Source organism: Folsomia candida, unplaced genomic scaffold (assembly GCF_002217175.1).
Source record: "Folsomia candida strain VU population unplaced genomic scaffold, ASM221717v1 Fcan01_Sc010, whole genome shotgun sequence".
NCBI classification, from domain to species: Eukaryota; Metazoa; Arthropoda; class Collembola; order Entomobryomorpha; family Isotomidae; genus Folsomia; species Folsomia candida.
This window is the reverse complement of record NW_019091202.1, coordinates 1,071,368-1,083,849: the sequence shown is the minus strand read 5'-3', so window position 1 is coordinate 1,083,849 and position 12,482 is coordinate 1,071,368. Positions and strand designations below refer to the sequence as shown.

General features: G+C 37.6%; 2 protein-coding genes across 6 annotated transcripts; both read left to right on the top strand.

Annotated features, from left to right (window-relative positions):
* The first annotated feature begins 1,840 nt into the window (after nt 1-1,840).
* On the top strand, nt 1,841-6,675 carry LOC110854552. Of its 2 annotated transcripts, XM_022102995.2 has the most exons (4): nt 1,841-2,084; nt 3,439-4,254; nt 5,914-6,471; nt 6,554-6,675. In XM_022102995.2, the coding sequence occupies exons 2-3, from the start codon at nt 3,441-3,443 to the stop codon at nt 6,468-6,470; spliced, it is 1,371 nt and encodes a 456-aa protein (XP_021958687.1). In that variant the 5' UTR covers nt 1,841-2,084; nt 3,439-3,440; the 3' UTR covers nt 6,471; nt 6,554-6,675. The 2 variants fall into 2 exon arrangements, with proteins under 2 accessions (XP_021958687.1, XP_021958686.1); XM_022102994.2 differs by having other exon boundaries at nt 1,843-2,084; nt 5,914-6,675.
* Nucleotides 6,676-6,807: 132 nt separating this feature from the next.
* On the top strand, nt 6,808-12,247 carry LOC118436745. Of its 4 annotated transcripts, XM_035855331.1 has the most exons (7): nt 9,387-9,604; nt 9,668-9,877; nt 9,965-10,285; nt 10,363-10,577; nt 10,691-10,859; nt 10,930-11,035; nt 11,111-12,247. In XM_035855331.1, the coding sequence occupies exons 1-7, from the start codon at nt 9,400-9,402 to the stop codon at nt 11,175-11,177; spliced, it is 1,293 nt and encodes a 430-aa protein (XP_035711224.1). In that variant the 5' UTR covers nt 9,387-9,399; the 3' UTR covers nt 11,178-12,247. The 4 variants fall into 4 exon arrangements, 3 of the variants coding, with proteins under 3 accessions (XP_035711224.1, XP_035711223.1, XP_035711222.1); XM_035855330.1 differs by having other exon boundaries at nt 9,387-9,877; nt 10,933-11,035; XM_035855329.1 differs by having other exon boundaries at nt 9,387-9,877.
* Nucleotides 12,248-12,482: the final 235 nt, after the last annotated feature.

Below are 12,482 nucleotides of genomic sequence, written 5' to 3'. Positions count from 1 at the left end.
CATTATGAGATTTACCTTAGTTAATTGAGGATGCAAGTCACGTGATGACTAAAATGCAAACCACTATCACCCACCGGGATCACTACTCTATTCACTATTTACTCATTCACCGTGGGTTAGATAGCAGCAGTTTTATTTTTTGGCTTAACCAGCGTTTGGTGGCCCTAAAGTCCGCTGTTTTTGAACACCCATTGCACACAGTAGGCATTGGGTTTACACATCTTTTCACTTGGTTAAACGCCGTCGAAACCTATTCCCTAACAAATTTTATCACCGGCCGGTTACTACATACATACGTATTTACATATTTGTGACTGTCTCCATGAAAAGTGACCTTATTAGCTCACCCTGCGTAGCACGGGAGCTATTGAATTCCTCTTGTCCGTCTGTCCGTCTGTCCGTCTTTATGTTCACAAGTTTTTTGCATCAATTGATGCTAATTAAAAATCCCCTTGTCTATTATTGATTAACTTATTCGCACCTTTGGTATCGAACAATCCGTAAGCCAAATGGTGCGAATCAATTGTGCAAATAGATCTAGAAAGGACTACAATTTTGGAATAAGTAGCACTGTTAATATCGAACAATCGGTTGTTCAAAATAATGCGAAACAATTGGTAGCATTCATCCAAAATTCACCAAAAGTGCCGAGTAACTTGAAGAAATAATTTCAAAAATTTGTCACCACAATTTCTTGGTTTCCGGACAAAAATCGAAATTGTGTCAGAATTAGATATTTATCTTATCACCTTATTCTAACTATTGGTGCAAAATTGTACAAAATTGTACATCTATGTATGTTGTCCAATTATAATGCACCATTGATGGAAAATTATAGATATTATAGTACCGCGCTTATTTTGTGCGCTTATTTGGCACCTTTGGTACAAAGTAATGTCCTAATTAATATTAAAGAGTGAGCTACTTCTAACGTTACTACGGTTTATTCATACTTTTCTCATTATGTACAAGTGGCAAAATACCAAAACAGAACACGTTCAGCGAAACCCATTTCGTCAAAAAGCTGAATTGGCGAAATAAACATTAATGTTAAGCATTCCACCTCAAATTTAAAACTTCAGGTTGTACAGGCTTGTATTACCTAATAAAAATAAAAAAATTGCGCCTTGACCTTTTCCAGGACCTTAACGTTACCTAGAAACTTAACATCGGGCGATAAACCTGAAACTTAAAACTTAAGGTCATTCAGGCTTGTATTGGCCTGTGCTAATCTAATATTAGCGCCATATGAGCTACAATATTAAATTTTAAAACATTGTTCTAAATTTAATCAGTATGAAAATTTTCGCCAAAAGATCGTTTTGCCATATTGTCGATACAGCACTTTGAATTTAAATTACTTTACTTGCATATGACGGATTGAGCTGAAATAAATGGCAAATTAAAGTCTAAGACAAGAACTTTCCTATTCACGTACTCAACCCTTTGTACTCAATCACTACGTAGAAGTAGACCATCACCAACATGGTAAAAACCCCGATCACCAGAGCCGGCAAAGGCATGCTTATCAGCATGTGTAATCAGTTCGTTCTCATTTCAAAGGTGTACACATTTTCCAGGCTACCGTCTCGTCAAACAGTATTTATCCAACCTACATACCACCAGATTAAATAAGACCAACATCCTTTCACCCAATGATAATGGAAGACAGCTTAAATACGAATGTATGACTAACTGAAAATTATTTGTGGACAATGGATAATAATCCCCGGCTTAACTCATAGTGATGTATTCACTTCGTCGTAAGTAAATACACATAGATATCTGTAGATACATATGTACACGAATGACTCCACCAATTCATCCAGATTATGTATGAAGATGGGGTGCATTGGCTATATAAACTCAGCATCGTAAAATTTACCTGACTAATGTTTCTGGGGTTTTAAAGTTAGGAGGCACTTAATTCTCGCGAGCAGCATTGTTATAATCTTATTAAGCATGTACTTAAATTTTTAGTGATATATGTGCAACTTAATATATTTAACAATTTACATCAACATATCTCAATTTTTACCCTGCGCCAACTGAATTTCCGCTTCCATCGTTTACAAAGCTTTAAGGTAAATAAATATAATTACAAATCGACACGTCTACACTGTGTATTTATGTACAGGGTGGTTTAAAAGTCAGGTTACAAAGGAAAATTTTTCAATGGGAAAAATTCGTAAATTTCCATTAGTTATGGGTTTGGGGTTGAGAGTTTTATTAATTTTTATCAAAACTTTTGGAACACTGATGACACAATTCATAAAATATTGAATTTCAAAGGCAAAATTTTGGTAACTCATGGAGATTTGCGAATTTTTCCCATTGAAAAATTTTCCATTGTAACCTGACATTTAAACCACCCTGTACATATACCCAAAATTTAATGCCATATGTATATATCTGTAGTATCTTCACGCATATTCTTTCCGAACGAGTTAAGTTAAGATCGTGTCAGGGAATGGCAACAGGAGTTTAGTAAAGTTGCCCGACCATTTTCTCCTCCATAGAGTGAAAAGAAAAAATGATGGACTATCAGTAAATTCTCAACTTAGCCACCGACCGAGCAGCGACTTACTAGTCTGTTTATTAAGTAGCGCAAGCTACTTAATGCGATGACTTAGTTAGTCTGTCTGTCTGTCTGTCCGTCCGTCCGTCAACACGATAACAGGAGAACGGATCGAGATAATCGAAATCGGTTTTCGCCATCATACGTATGCCCATAGGGGGAGGATCCCCTAAGCTTTTGGGGGCGGCCGGACCACACCCCCCGGGCACCAGTGGGTGTGGTCGGGGCAAAATGAGATTTTTAGTGGAATTTAATCTACAGATGAAGTAGAGTAAAATTAGGTGTTTCCGAGTTGTGCCACACCCCCCGGGCGCCAGGGGTGTGGTCGGGCCAAAATGAAATTTTTACAAAAATAGAATCTATGGATGAAACAGAGTTAAATTAAGTGTCCCCGAGTTATGCCACACACCTCGGGCGCCAGGGGGTGTGGTCGGGGCAAAATGAGATTTTTATAAAAATTTAATCTAGCATTAAGGATATGTAAAACAGTAAGATTGATTAATTAATCGATTAAGATTGATAAAACTATAAAACATGTAAGATGTATGATTTGTCAGAGTGGCTACGTGTTATTGAGGAAATTTAAATTATTTTATTATTTTTAAATTATTTAGATTCGGCAATCTATAGCTTCTTTATTTTGTATCGCATTCTCAGCATTATTGCGCTACTTGTGTACCCTGCGTTGCCGCAGTTTATTTAAGTAAAGTAGATAACTCGAAATAATTCAGTTTGGGCACATTTTCTAGTCTAGACCTTGGGTTTGCTTTGGCTGGCAACATCTCAAGGAGGAGATTGGAGTTTGACTTCTAACAACAGGGCTAAGCTAAAAGATATATTAATTGGTAATTCTTCAACAGTCATGCAAGCCCCTTCCGATGACGACTTGGTGAAAGAATATGAAGAGAATCGTCGCAAGTTCGAAAATGAAGAATCAGAAAAATCCAAGTTTGAAAAGCAAAGTAAATTAATCACAAGTTCGCTGAAGCATAATCTCCTTCAAATCAGAAAAGGCCTCGCGACACCGTCCTCCTTGTACGACTATCAAATCGATGCTGTCCTTAAGACGGCCGACTTTTTCGCAAGAAGTAAACCCGTTCCGTCCGAAGCCCCTGACATGGCTTTGATCGTGGCGCCACCTGGATCCGGAAAATCTGGTATGGTCACCCTCCTCCCGTACGTCCTCAGCTCGAAGAAAGTCTTGATCTTGACTCCATCGCAAATCATTTCTGATCAGCTCGCCGCCGATTTCGGCCGTGGGGAAGGGACTCAGCCATTTTTCGTCAAGTCTGGCATGTTTAAGAGAGCTGAATGTAAGAAACTGCTGGAGCCCTTATTCCTCGCCAGGTCAACCAGAGACGTCGTCGACTACATGGAAGAGGGCAATTTGGTGATTGTGAATGCTCAGAAATTCGCGGGGAAAGCTGCTAGCAGCGTGAGCAGTAAGTCGTCACAAAGGCAAATCATCTTAGACAAGCTGGAGCAGTTCGATACCATCATTGTTGACGAGGCGCATCACTACCCGGCCAAGACGTGGGAGGTCATCGTGAATTCATTTATGGGCAAAAATATCGTCTTTTTAACGGCTACACCTTATCGCGGATCGGATGACAAGGCGTTTAAGCTACTTGGAGGATTGGAGGTTGTCTATGAAATTCCGAGAAATCGGCTGGAGGGTGAGAATAAATAGTAAACTATTGTACATAATGACAGAAGCGGCTCGCACTGTAATAGTGTTATGGATGCAGCTTGGTACGAAGGGTGCAGAATGAACATACAAAATAGATTTAAATTTTGACGCACACTATTGCGGTGCATCGAAGTCAACCGGATGGATTTGATTTGAATTCCGGCCCGCCTCCAATGTTAATCAAATGGGCACGTGATTTTGGCGCGTAGAAATTCTCTCCGGTTGACTTCGATGCACCGCAATAGGGAGCAATACTATTTGGACAAGAGGTACCTTAAAACTCAAAAGACAATAAGTGAGTAACTAGAAAAGACATCGGTTTCAATTCTTTTACATTTGTGCACCGTTTACCAGTCCTTCACTTGTATTAAATCTATTTTGAAAGAAAAATTCAAATTTCCTTATGAACCAAGTGACATTTACAAAAGTCTGAAAAATGGGCAAAATTATTCGAGCAGAATTATTAGCTTTTATGTTATAACTGCGTATGCATATACATCATCTTACACTCTAAATAAACCGTAGTAACGTTAGAAGTAGCTCACCCTGTAATAATGATTTGGTTATAACTTGCCCCAAAAGTGCAGAAAAATGCAACAAAATAGTTACATAATTTTTTGCAATTATGCACCAATGGTGCATAACAATCCAACAAAGTGGATCAATAATTTTTATGCATCGAGAAGAGTCCAAAAATTGTGCATCACTGGTGCAGAATTACCAACCAACGATAATTTTGAAAAATTTATGTCAAAATTGTATGATCATTTCTCCCGGATATTCTGCCCTATTGGTGCGTTTTGCACCCCTTCCCCCAATTATTTCGCATCATTTTGTGTTCCCGATTGTTAGATATCAATAGTCCTATTAACTCGTTAAAAAATTTGATTCGGTTTGTTTAGTACCAATGGTGCGCCTAACGTATCCAATAATGGTCAAGGGGCTGTTTAAGTAGCATCAATTGATGCAAAAAACTCGTTAACAGACAGACAGACGGACAGACAGACGGACAGACAGACAGACGGACAGACAGACGGACAAGAGGAATTCAATAGCTCTCATGCTACGCAGGGCGAGCTAATAATAATAAGCAAAACGTTTTGCAAAATTTGACCGAAGTTGTATAAAATCTGTCCAACGGGAGGATACATTTAGCACAACGTCAGCCAATTTTTCCATTTTGGTTGTGTCATCGTCATTTTTGCTCAGCCTTAAGTAAATTTTACTTGTTATTTTGGGTGTAAGATTAAACATCAAAACCTTGTAATCAATTATGTGTTTGTTCTATACAGCATGCTATAGCAAATAATTGCATTCAAAAACTATGGATGAAACCATTTTGAGGCGATTTCTACACAGACGTTATCTCATGCTTCAGAATTTTTGTCTCAGGTCGCCCAAGTCTGAAATTTATGTTTCTACATGGCCCCACAGAGATTCAATGGGATTAAGATCTGTAGTTTGTGAGGGCCATTACAACACTCCGGTGATGTTTTTTTAAACAACTCATTTTCTGCATAATAATAACGCGAATTCGGGATAAAATGAACAATTAAGATAAGATGTAGTGAACAAATATTTATTTCGAAATTTCGAAAATAATGATGATCAAGTAGTAATGAGCGATATTAATTTTTACTCCTAGGAGTGACCATCCGACCAACGGAGTTTAGCGAAAAACCTGCCGTTTCAGAGGTGCTGAATGATCCCAAATTTTTAGAACAGTTAGGTAAGGATATTGCCGAGATTCTCGGCAAACATGAAGGCCAAGAACGACGGGAAAAATCACCCCAAGCCATGATTCTCGTGGGAGATACGTATCAAGCGAAAGATGTCGCAAACGGACTGGGCGAATGTGCCACGTACATTATAGCTGACAAAAATCGGGACAAGAATTTGAAAGACTTCACCAAGGGGGTGAAGAAGATTGCCGTCGTGTGTGGCATGTGTCGTGAAGGGTACGACAACTCAAACGTCACACTGGTCGTGTTTCTTCGCAAGTGCCAGTCCAGCGTGCTATTTGAGCAGTTTTGTGGCAGATGCATTCGCATGCATCGCGGACTTATTGGTAAAAACCCGGACAAGACGGTGGCCACCGTGCTGAGCTACAAGCATTTCGAACAGAGTAAGATGTGGGCGGCGAGGGAAAAACGGGCGGAGGAGGATCCCGTGGAAGAGGAGGAGAACGAGGATGGCGAATAATGTGTGTACGAATTTTTGCAAAATTTTATCTTTTGGGGTTGGTTAGATAGTAACATTTGAACTCGTTTTTCAAAATTATTTAGGTTATTATTCAAGGTTAAGTTTCATATGACTCGTGTGAAGTCAGTTTTTCTGTCACTTTTAAATACTTTTACTCTGTAGTGCACTGTATTGCTCATGAAAATAAATTCCACAATTATGCAACTAATGATAAATTGATTAGTTAATTAACAAATATACTAAAAGTACTTACACATCAAATATTTATGCAAGATTTTGGGATGAACTACTCCACTGTCCTGGCCGTAGTTGGGGCACCAGCGATTAACCAAGCGAAATTGTCATACATACGTAAATCTATGTAATTATTGAGCAAGAAATTTCCTCCAGAAATACCGTGTTGCGATATAAGTAGTAATATGTCATGGTATGCATTTATTGATGACGTGATGGTTCGGAGATGTAATTTCTATTAAAGATGGTCCAAAAAAGTGGAATTCTTAGTGAGGCGGTGCAATAGCAAACAACTATTTAAAAAAATTAGACGGCAAAATTTTTGCATCACCGCTCTTGGTACCATTTTTTACTGGAAGATTTCATCTATGACTTCAGTTATCAGAATTCTCGCCTATGGTGAAGACAATTGCCCAGCCTGCACCGACCGAGTTAAACACGTGTTATATTGGTGTCCCCGGTGTAAATCCCGTGTTGGGTGCATTATTCGTATAAATATTTTTTTAAACACGAAATTAATTCGTGAAAAAAGACCGAATTTTACACCGCATCTTCAAAACGAATTTTCTCGATTAAAACACGTGAAATACTCGAGTATGCTAATAACCCGAGACTCGTGTCATAATCGCGAGAAATACACGAACTTTACCAGTGTTTTTGCACATGCGAAACTAAACACTGTCCCTTTGTTATTGAGGTGGGAGAATTATTTTGTTGCATGTCTCACATAATAAAACCAAAAAGTATGGACAAGACACGATCTAGAAAATTATTTCGCAAAGCAAGACAAGGAACGTCGGATTTTTCCTTACTTTCTGAAAGTGGTGATCGAAAAAATCAGACAACGCCAAAGCCACACCCAAAAACTTCTCATCCTGAGGCCGCAACTCCGCAGTTCGATTCGATTTCTGGGGCAGATGACCTGTACTCTTCGGACTACTCTGATAGTCATATCTTCACAGAGTCAGATTCTAGTGATAGTGATTGTGATAAGACTGATACCAGCAGTTGTACAAGTGATTTAAGAACATGGGCAGTTAAACATAATATTACTTTCTCTGCTTTGAGTGATCTGCTGGATATTTTAAAACGACGTCCTGGCTTCGATTTACCAAGCGATCCAAGGACACTATTACGTACGCCAAGAACTTGTGCTATTGAAAAGGTTGAACCGGGCGAGTATGTACATTTTGAGTGGATTTCATTAATAGAAAAATTACTTAAAGGTGCACAGTGTACAACCAACATTCAAATTAATATTGACGGAATTCCTCTCTATAAAAGCAGTGCCAGACAATTTTGGCCAATTTTAGCGAATATTGTAGAATTTAATGAAGTTATTGTAATAGGCATTTATTCTGGTCTGGGAAAGCCCGCAAATATTAACGATTTTTTGAGTAGATTTGTCAACCAATTCATTAGATTAGAACAGTCATTAGTTTTGAAATTTAAAATATCTGCAATTGTGTGTGATGTGCCTGCAAGATCATTTATTTTAGGGACAAAGTGTCATAGTGGTTACAGTTCTTGCGGAAAGTGCGACATAAAAGGCGAATATTTGGATAATCGGGTAACATTTCCTCCGGGAAATTATAATTTAAGAAATAACGAATCTTTTCGATCAAAATTTGACCAGGCTCATCATAATCAGGACTCTATAATAGAATTACTTTCTATAGATTTAGTAGAAGATGTGCCGGTTGATTTTATGCATCTTGTATGTTTAGGAGTGACGAGAAAGTTATTGTTTTTATGGTCGAAAGGAAAAAAGTGTACAGGGCGCTTGCGACCTCATCAAATTGACCAATTATCCATTAATTTGTTAAATATCAAGAAGTCAATACCAAAGGAATTTGCACGAAAACCGCGTCCAATTAGGGATGTAGATCATTGGAAGGCAACCGAATTTAGGCAGTTTATTTTATACACTGGTCCTGTAGTGTTGAAAAAAATTCTTCCTCTGCCATTTTACCAACATTTCTTATGTTTTCACATTGCAATTGCAATTCTTGCCAATCCTAACACCTATCTCAGCAAAAATAATTACGCAGGGGAACTATTAGAATATTTTGTGAATAACTTTGGTTCATTGTATGGAAAGAAATATTACAGTCATAATTTGCACAGTTTATTGCATTTATCTCGAGATTGCAGTCGACACGGTCCTCTTGACCGCTTTAGTGCGTTTCCATTTGAGAATAAACTACAACAAATAAAGAGATTGGTCAGATCTCCATCTTACCCCTTGCAACAAGTTTGCCGGCGGTTGATGGAAAGAGAAGAAGTTGAGTTGGCTGACCACGTTGAAAAATATGAACAACTAAAATTTTGCCAGGTTGAAACTAATTCAAGTGAGAGATCTGAGTGTTTTAGAGTGTGCAAATTTACCAATTTTGAACTATCAGACAAACCAGGAAATAATATTTGCAAGTTAAAAGACGGAAGTGTTATAAAAATCCACTATTTTGTTCGATCTTCTCCTCCAGAAATAATTGGGAAAAAGTTTAAAAGAAGCGAAGATTTTTTTCACTCTCCGTGTCCATCATCTTTAATTGGTGTGCAAATTGTGAAAGAATTGAGTAATATAAGAAGATTTGACCTTAATTTAGTTGAAACAAAGTGTGTACTTCTTCCACTGGAAACAGAATTAATGTGTTATCCTCTAATTCACAGTGCAATCCAGTGACTTTTTACCATGCGATTTTCTATAGTAAATTTTATTGAAACTAACGAGATAGAGATTATCCCAATAAATTGGTTGTCACCATCAAGAGATAAATGCTGGTGGCCGCCGTTTAAATCTACCGAACGCCAATTGAAGGCCGCTATGGGTGGAGACAATCCAAGTAAACAATGGTTATCATTCGACGTGAAGGTTGTTGGAGGAGGTAAAATATTTGGTGAGTCTCCTTTTTATTGTAGTCGTGAAAAATATTTACAAAATAAATTTATTTTCTATTCAGAATCATACCAACAAGCCAAGAGTCAGCTTGGCAAAGCCTTGGATGAAACCGAACCGGAATTTGAAAGTGATTTCGAAGTGACAGGTCGTGGGCAACGTCACAAGAAAAGTCAGCGTCAGGAAGAGTCAAGCGATTCGGAGAGAGAGGATGGACTTACTAAAATACCATCAAAGCCGAATTTTTCAATTCCGCCCCCACCACAATATTTTGGTTAGTCATCATAATGTGAAATCATATAATTTGTTGCTCCGTCTGCTTATTCTGTTATGTATAATTGCACATTCTACTGGTATTTAGCTTTAGTTGGAGGTATATCGCAACGTTCAGACCGTCAAGATGACCATGAATCAGGCAGCTCTATTCATCTACCGCGTCACTCACCACCAGTAAGTGATTCCCATTCACAGCAAGAAAATGAGGAAATTACTTCCAGGTCAGCAAATTCATTGACCTTTAACAAACTCCACTCCCCATCACCACATGGTCAAATGAGAGACCTCTCCCCAAATAACATGCTGCGTCAACATTGTACCGGTGAATTGGTCAATGTTTCGAGCAACCATAGCGTGGAGATCGACACGCAGGTCGAGATAAATCAGGAAATCTCTGCAAATATAGGTAAGAAATTTATTATTTGAATAACGCGACTCGACACGGTCTTATTAAGCTAAAGATTTGTAAATATTTTTCTGCAGAATTTCAAAACTGGATGGTTAGACAAATGAATGTTGTGAAAGCCCAATTGCGACAACTACAAGAATGTGTGGACGCCTTGCTCAATAGCTGCAATTTGAACGGACAGGGTGGTGGTCAAAGTTTAAATACGTTGCCAGCTGGATTATTACCTGTGGATTGCGATTCCGACTTAAAAAAACTCGAAGATTTTGCGACGGAATCCAGGAACACATTGGTAGAATATTACGTGCAACACATTTGATAATTACTTTGATAAGTAATAAATGCATCGCTGCTGGTGTTAGTGCTAATGATACAGTATTAATTATTTATGTATTTATTTTTCAGATTCGAGAACTGCAGAGGGGCCTAGGTGCGACAAAGACGGCACAGAAGGCTACTCAGCGGATACTGTCGAAATTGTTGACGGATACGTATGCGTCTTCATATAACTGGATTGGTTCGAGAGGAGAAAAGACAGCTTTTTCGAAGTCTTTGATGAAACACATTATTTTTGGTAGTTTTCATGAATATGTTACTACTTTAGTGTGTAAGATAAATTTTTGTAACTGGTCACTCTTTTTCAGAAGCGATTCATGGAATCCCGAAATTGAGCGACGCTGGCGACGACGAGATTTCAAACGCTATTAAAGATTGGCTAAAGAATTCCAATAAACGTATTGAATCTGACAGGTACGAAGACAGCAGGATTTATTTATATGTAATTTTAAAATTAAGAATTGTAAACATTTTCAACTGCTTAAGCAGGAAACGCTTGGCAAAATCCAATGCAAATCATCCATCCGTCATTGCTGGATTCAACTCCGACGATTAATTTATACTCTATAAATTTTAATTTACTTTTGGTACCTTCTAAATTCATCTTCATTTAATTGTCTAAATTTGTAGAATAATATAGAAGTTATAAAGAAATAAAAATCGTGAACGTAAATTTTCATGTTGTAATACGTGTTTTTTTGGGGTAAATCTCGTGGCTAAATACGTGTTTTTTTGGGGTAAATCTCGTGGCTAAATACGTGTTTTTTTGGGGTAAATCTCGTGGCTAAATACGTGTTTTTTTGGGGTAAATCTCGTGGCTAAATACGTGTTTTTTTGGGGTAAATCTCGTGGCTAAATACGTGTTTTACTGGGGTAAATCTCGTCGATGTGGTGTGAAACTCGTTCTTGGAACACGTGTAAAGAACGAGTTAGATACGTTAAAAAGAGCGACACTTGCCCCCAGTTTAACACCAGCTCTCTACCAGTTTCATACGTGTTTAACACGAATACTGGGGTCACCAAACTCGTTCAAAACTCATGTTAATCTCGTGTTTGTGCAGGCTGGGTTGTTATTGATAATTTAGAGATTATACTCACCTTAATTTTCATATTCAAATTATATTAGAAATACTACTGCCAAGTATTTCATACCTCCACTATTTGAACCCCCTTTATATTTAACGTCAGTATAACATAGCACAGTCTGTTTAGCTAGACAATTTATGCTATCGTAACTTGTATCCAGTTGCAATTTTAAGCCTATGTATATATTTTAATGTTCTAGACTTGTGTTCTGTTCAATATTTAATGTCAGCGGTATATTATATGTTTGTGGCTATTTCGTTTCCAAAACCAGGGAAGGGGTAGATAAATGTAGATACATAAACTCCGCAAATGTACCAGAATTATTTCATTTTTCATGATATCTCAAACATTATAATTAGACCGTTTAGTTTTGGTTAGCGTGCCGTTCTATTTCCATAATTATAAGATAGATATGTAAATCTTCGTTCGATATAAAATAGGTTAAGGTTCAATTAGATTTCCACGGCTGTATTTGTTAACACAGTTTTTTAAATAACTAGTTTAATTATATTTTTAATGTGAATTATCAATAACGCTTGTGTATAGATTTGGTAAGTATGTATGTATGTATATGTTTAATAAAACCATTATATATACAAATCATTCCTAACCTTGATTATTATTCCTACGTTCTAGCTAAATAAAGGGTCGCATTTAATGGCGACCCTAAGTGACTGAATGAGATACCATAAAAACTAAACCCTACGGTGGACTGAATGGCCTACCCTAACTGGTCGAAAAAAATAGATAATAACTGAATCTCGACCCTAAAATT

What these genes read in the sequence shown, in the direction of transcription:
- LOC110854552 (XM_022102995.2), top strand. Translation starts at nt 3,441, where the DNA reads ATGCAAGCCCCTTCCGATGACGACTTGGTGAAAGAATATGAAGAGAAT. An exon ending in TCCGAGAAATCGGCTGGAGG is followed by an intron (nt 4,255 to 5,913) that starts GTGAGAATAAAT and finishes TTTTACTCCTAG; the next exon opens with GAGTGACCATCCGACCAACG.
- LOC118436745 (XM_035855329.1), top strand. Translation starts at nt 9,400, where the DNA reads ATGCGATTTTCTATAGTAAATTTTATTGAAACTAACGAGATAGAGATT. An exon ending in CGGAATCCAGGAACACATTG is followed by an intron (nt 10,578 to 10,690) that starts GTAGAATATTAC and finishes TTTATTTTTCAG; the next exon opens with ATTCGAGAACTGCAGAGGGG. An exon ending in AAACGTATTGAATCTGACAG is followed by an intron (nt 11,036 to 11,110) that starts GTACGAAGACAG and finishes CTGCTTAAGCAG; the next exon opens with GAAACGCTTGGCAAAATCCA.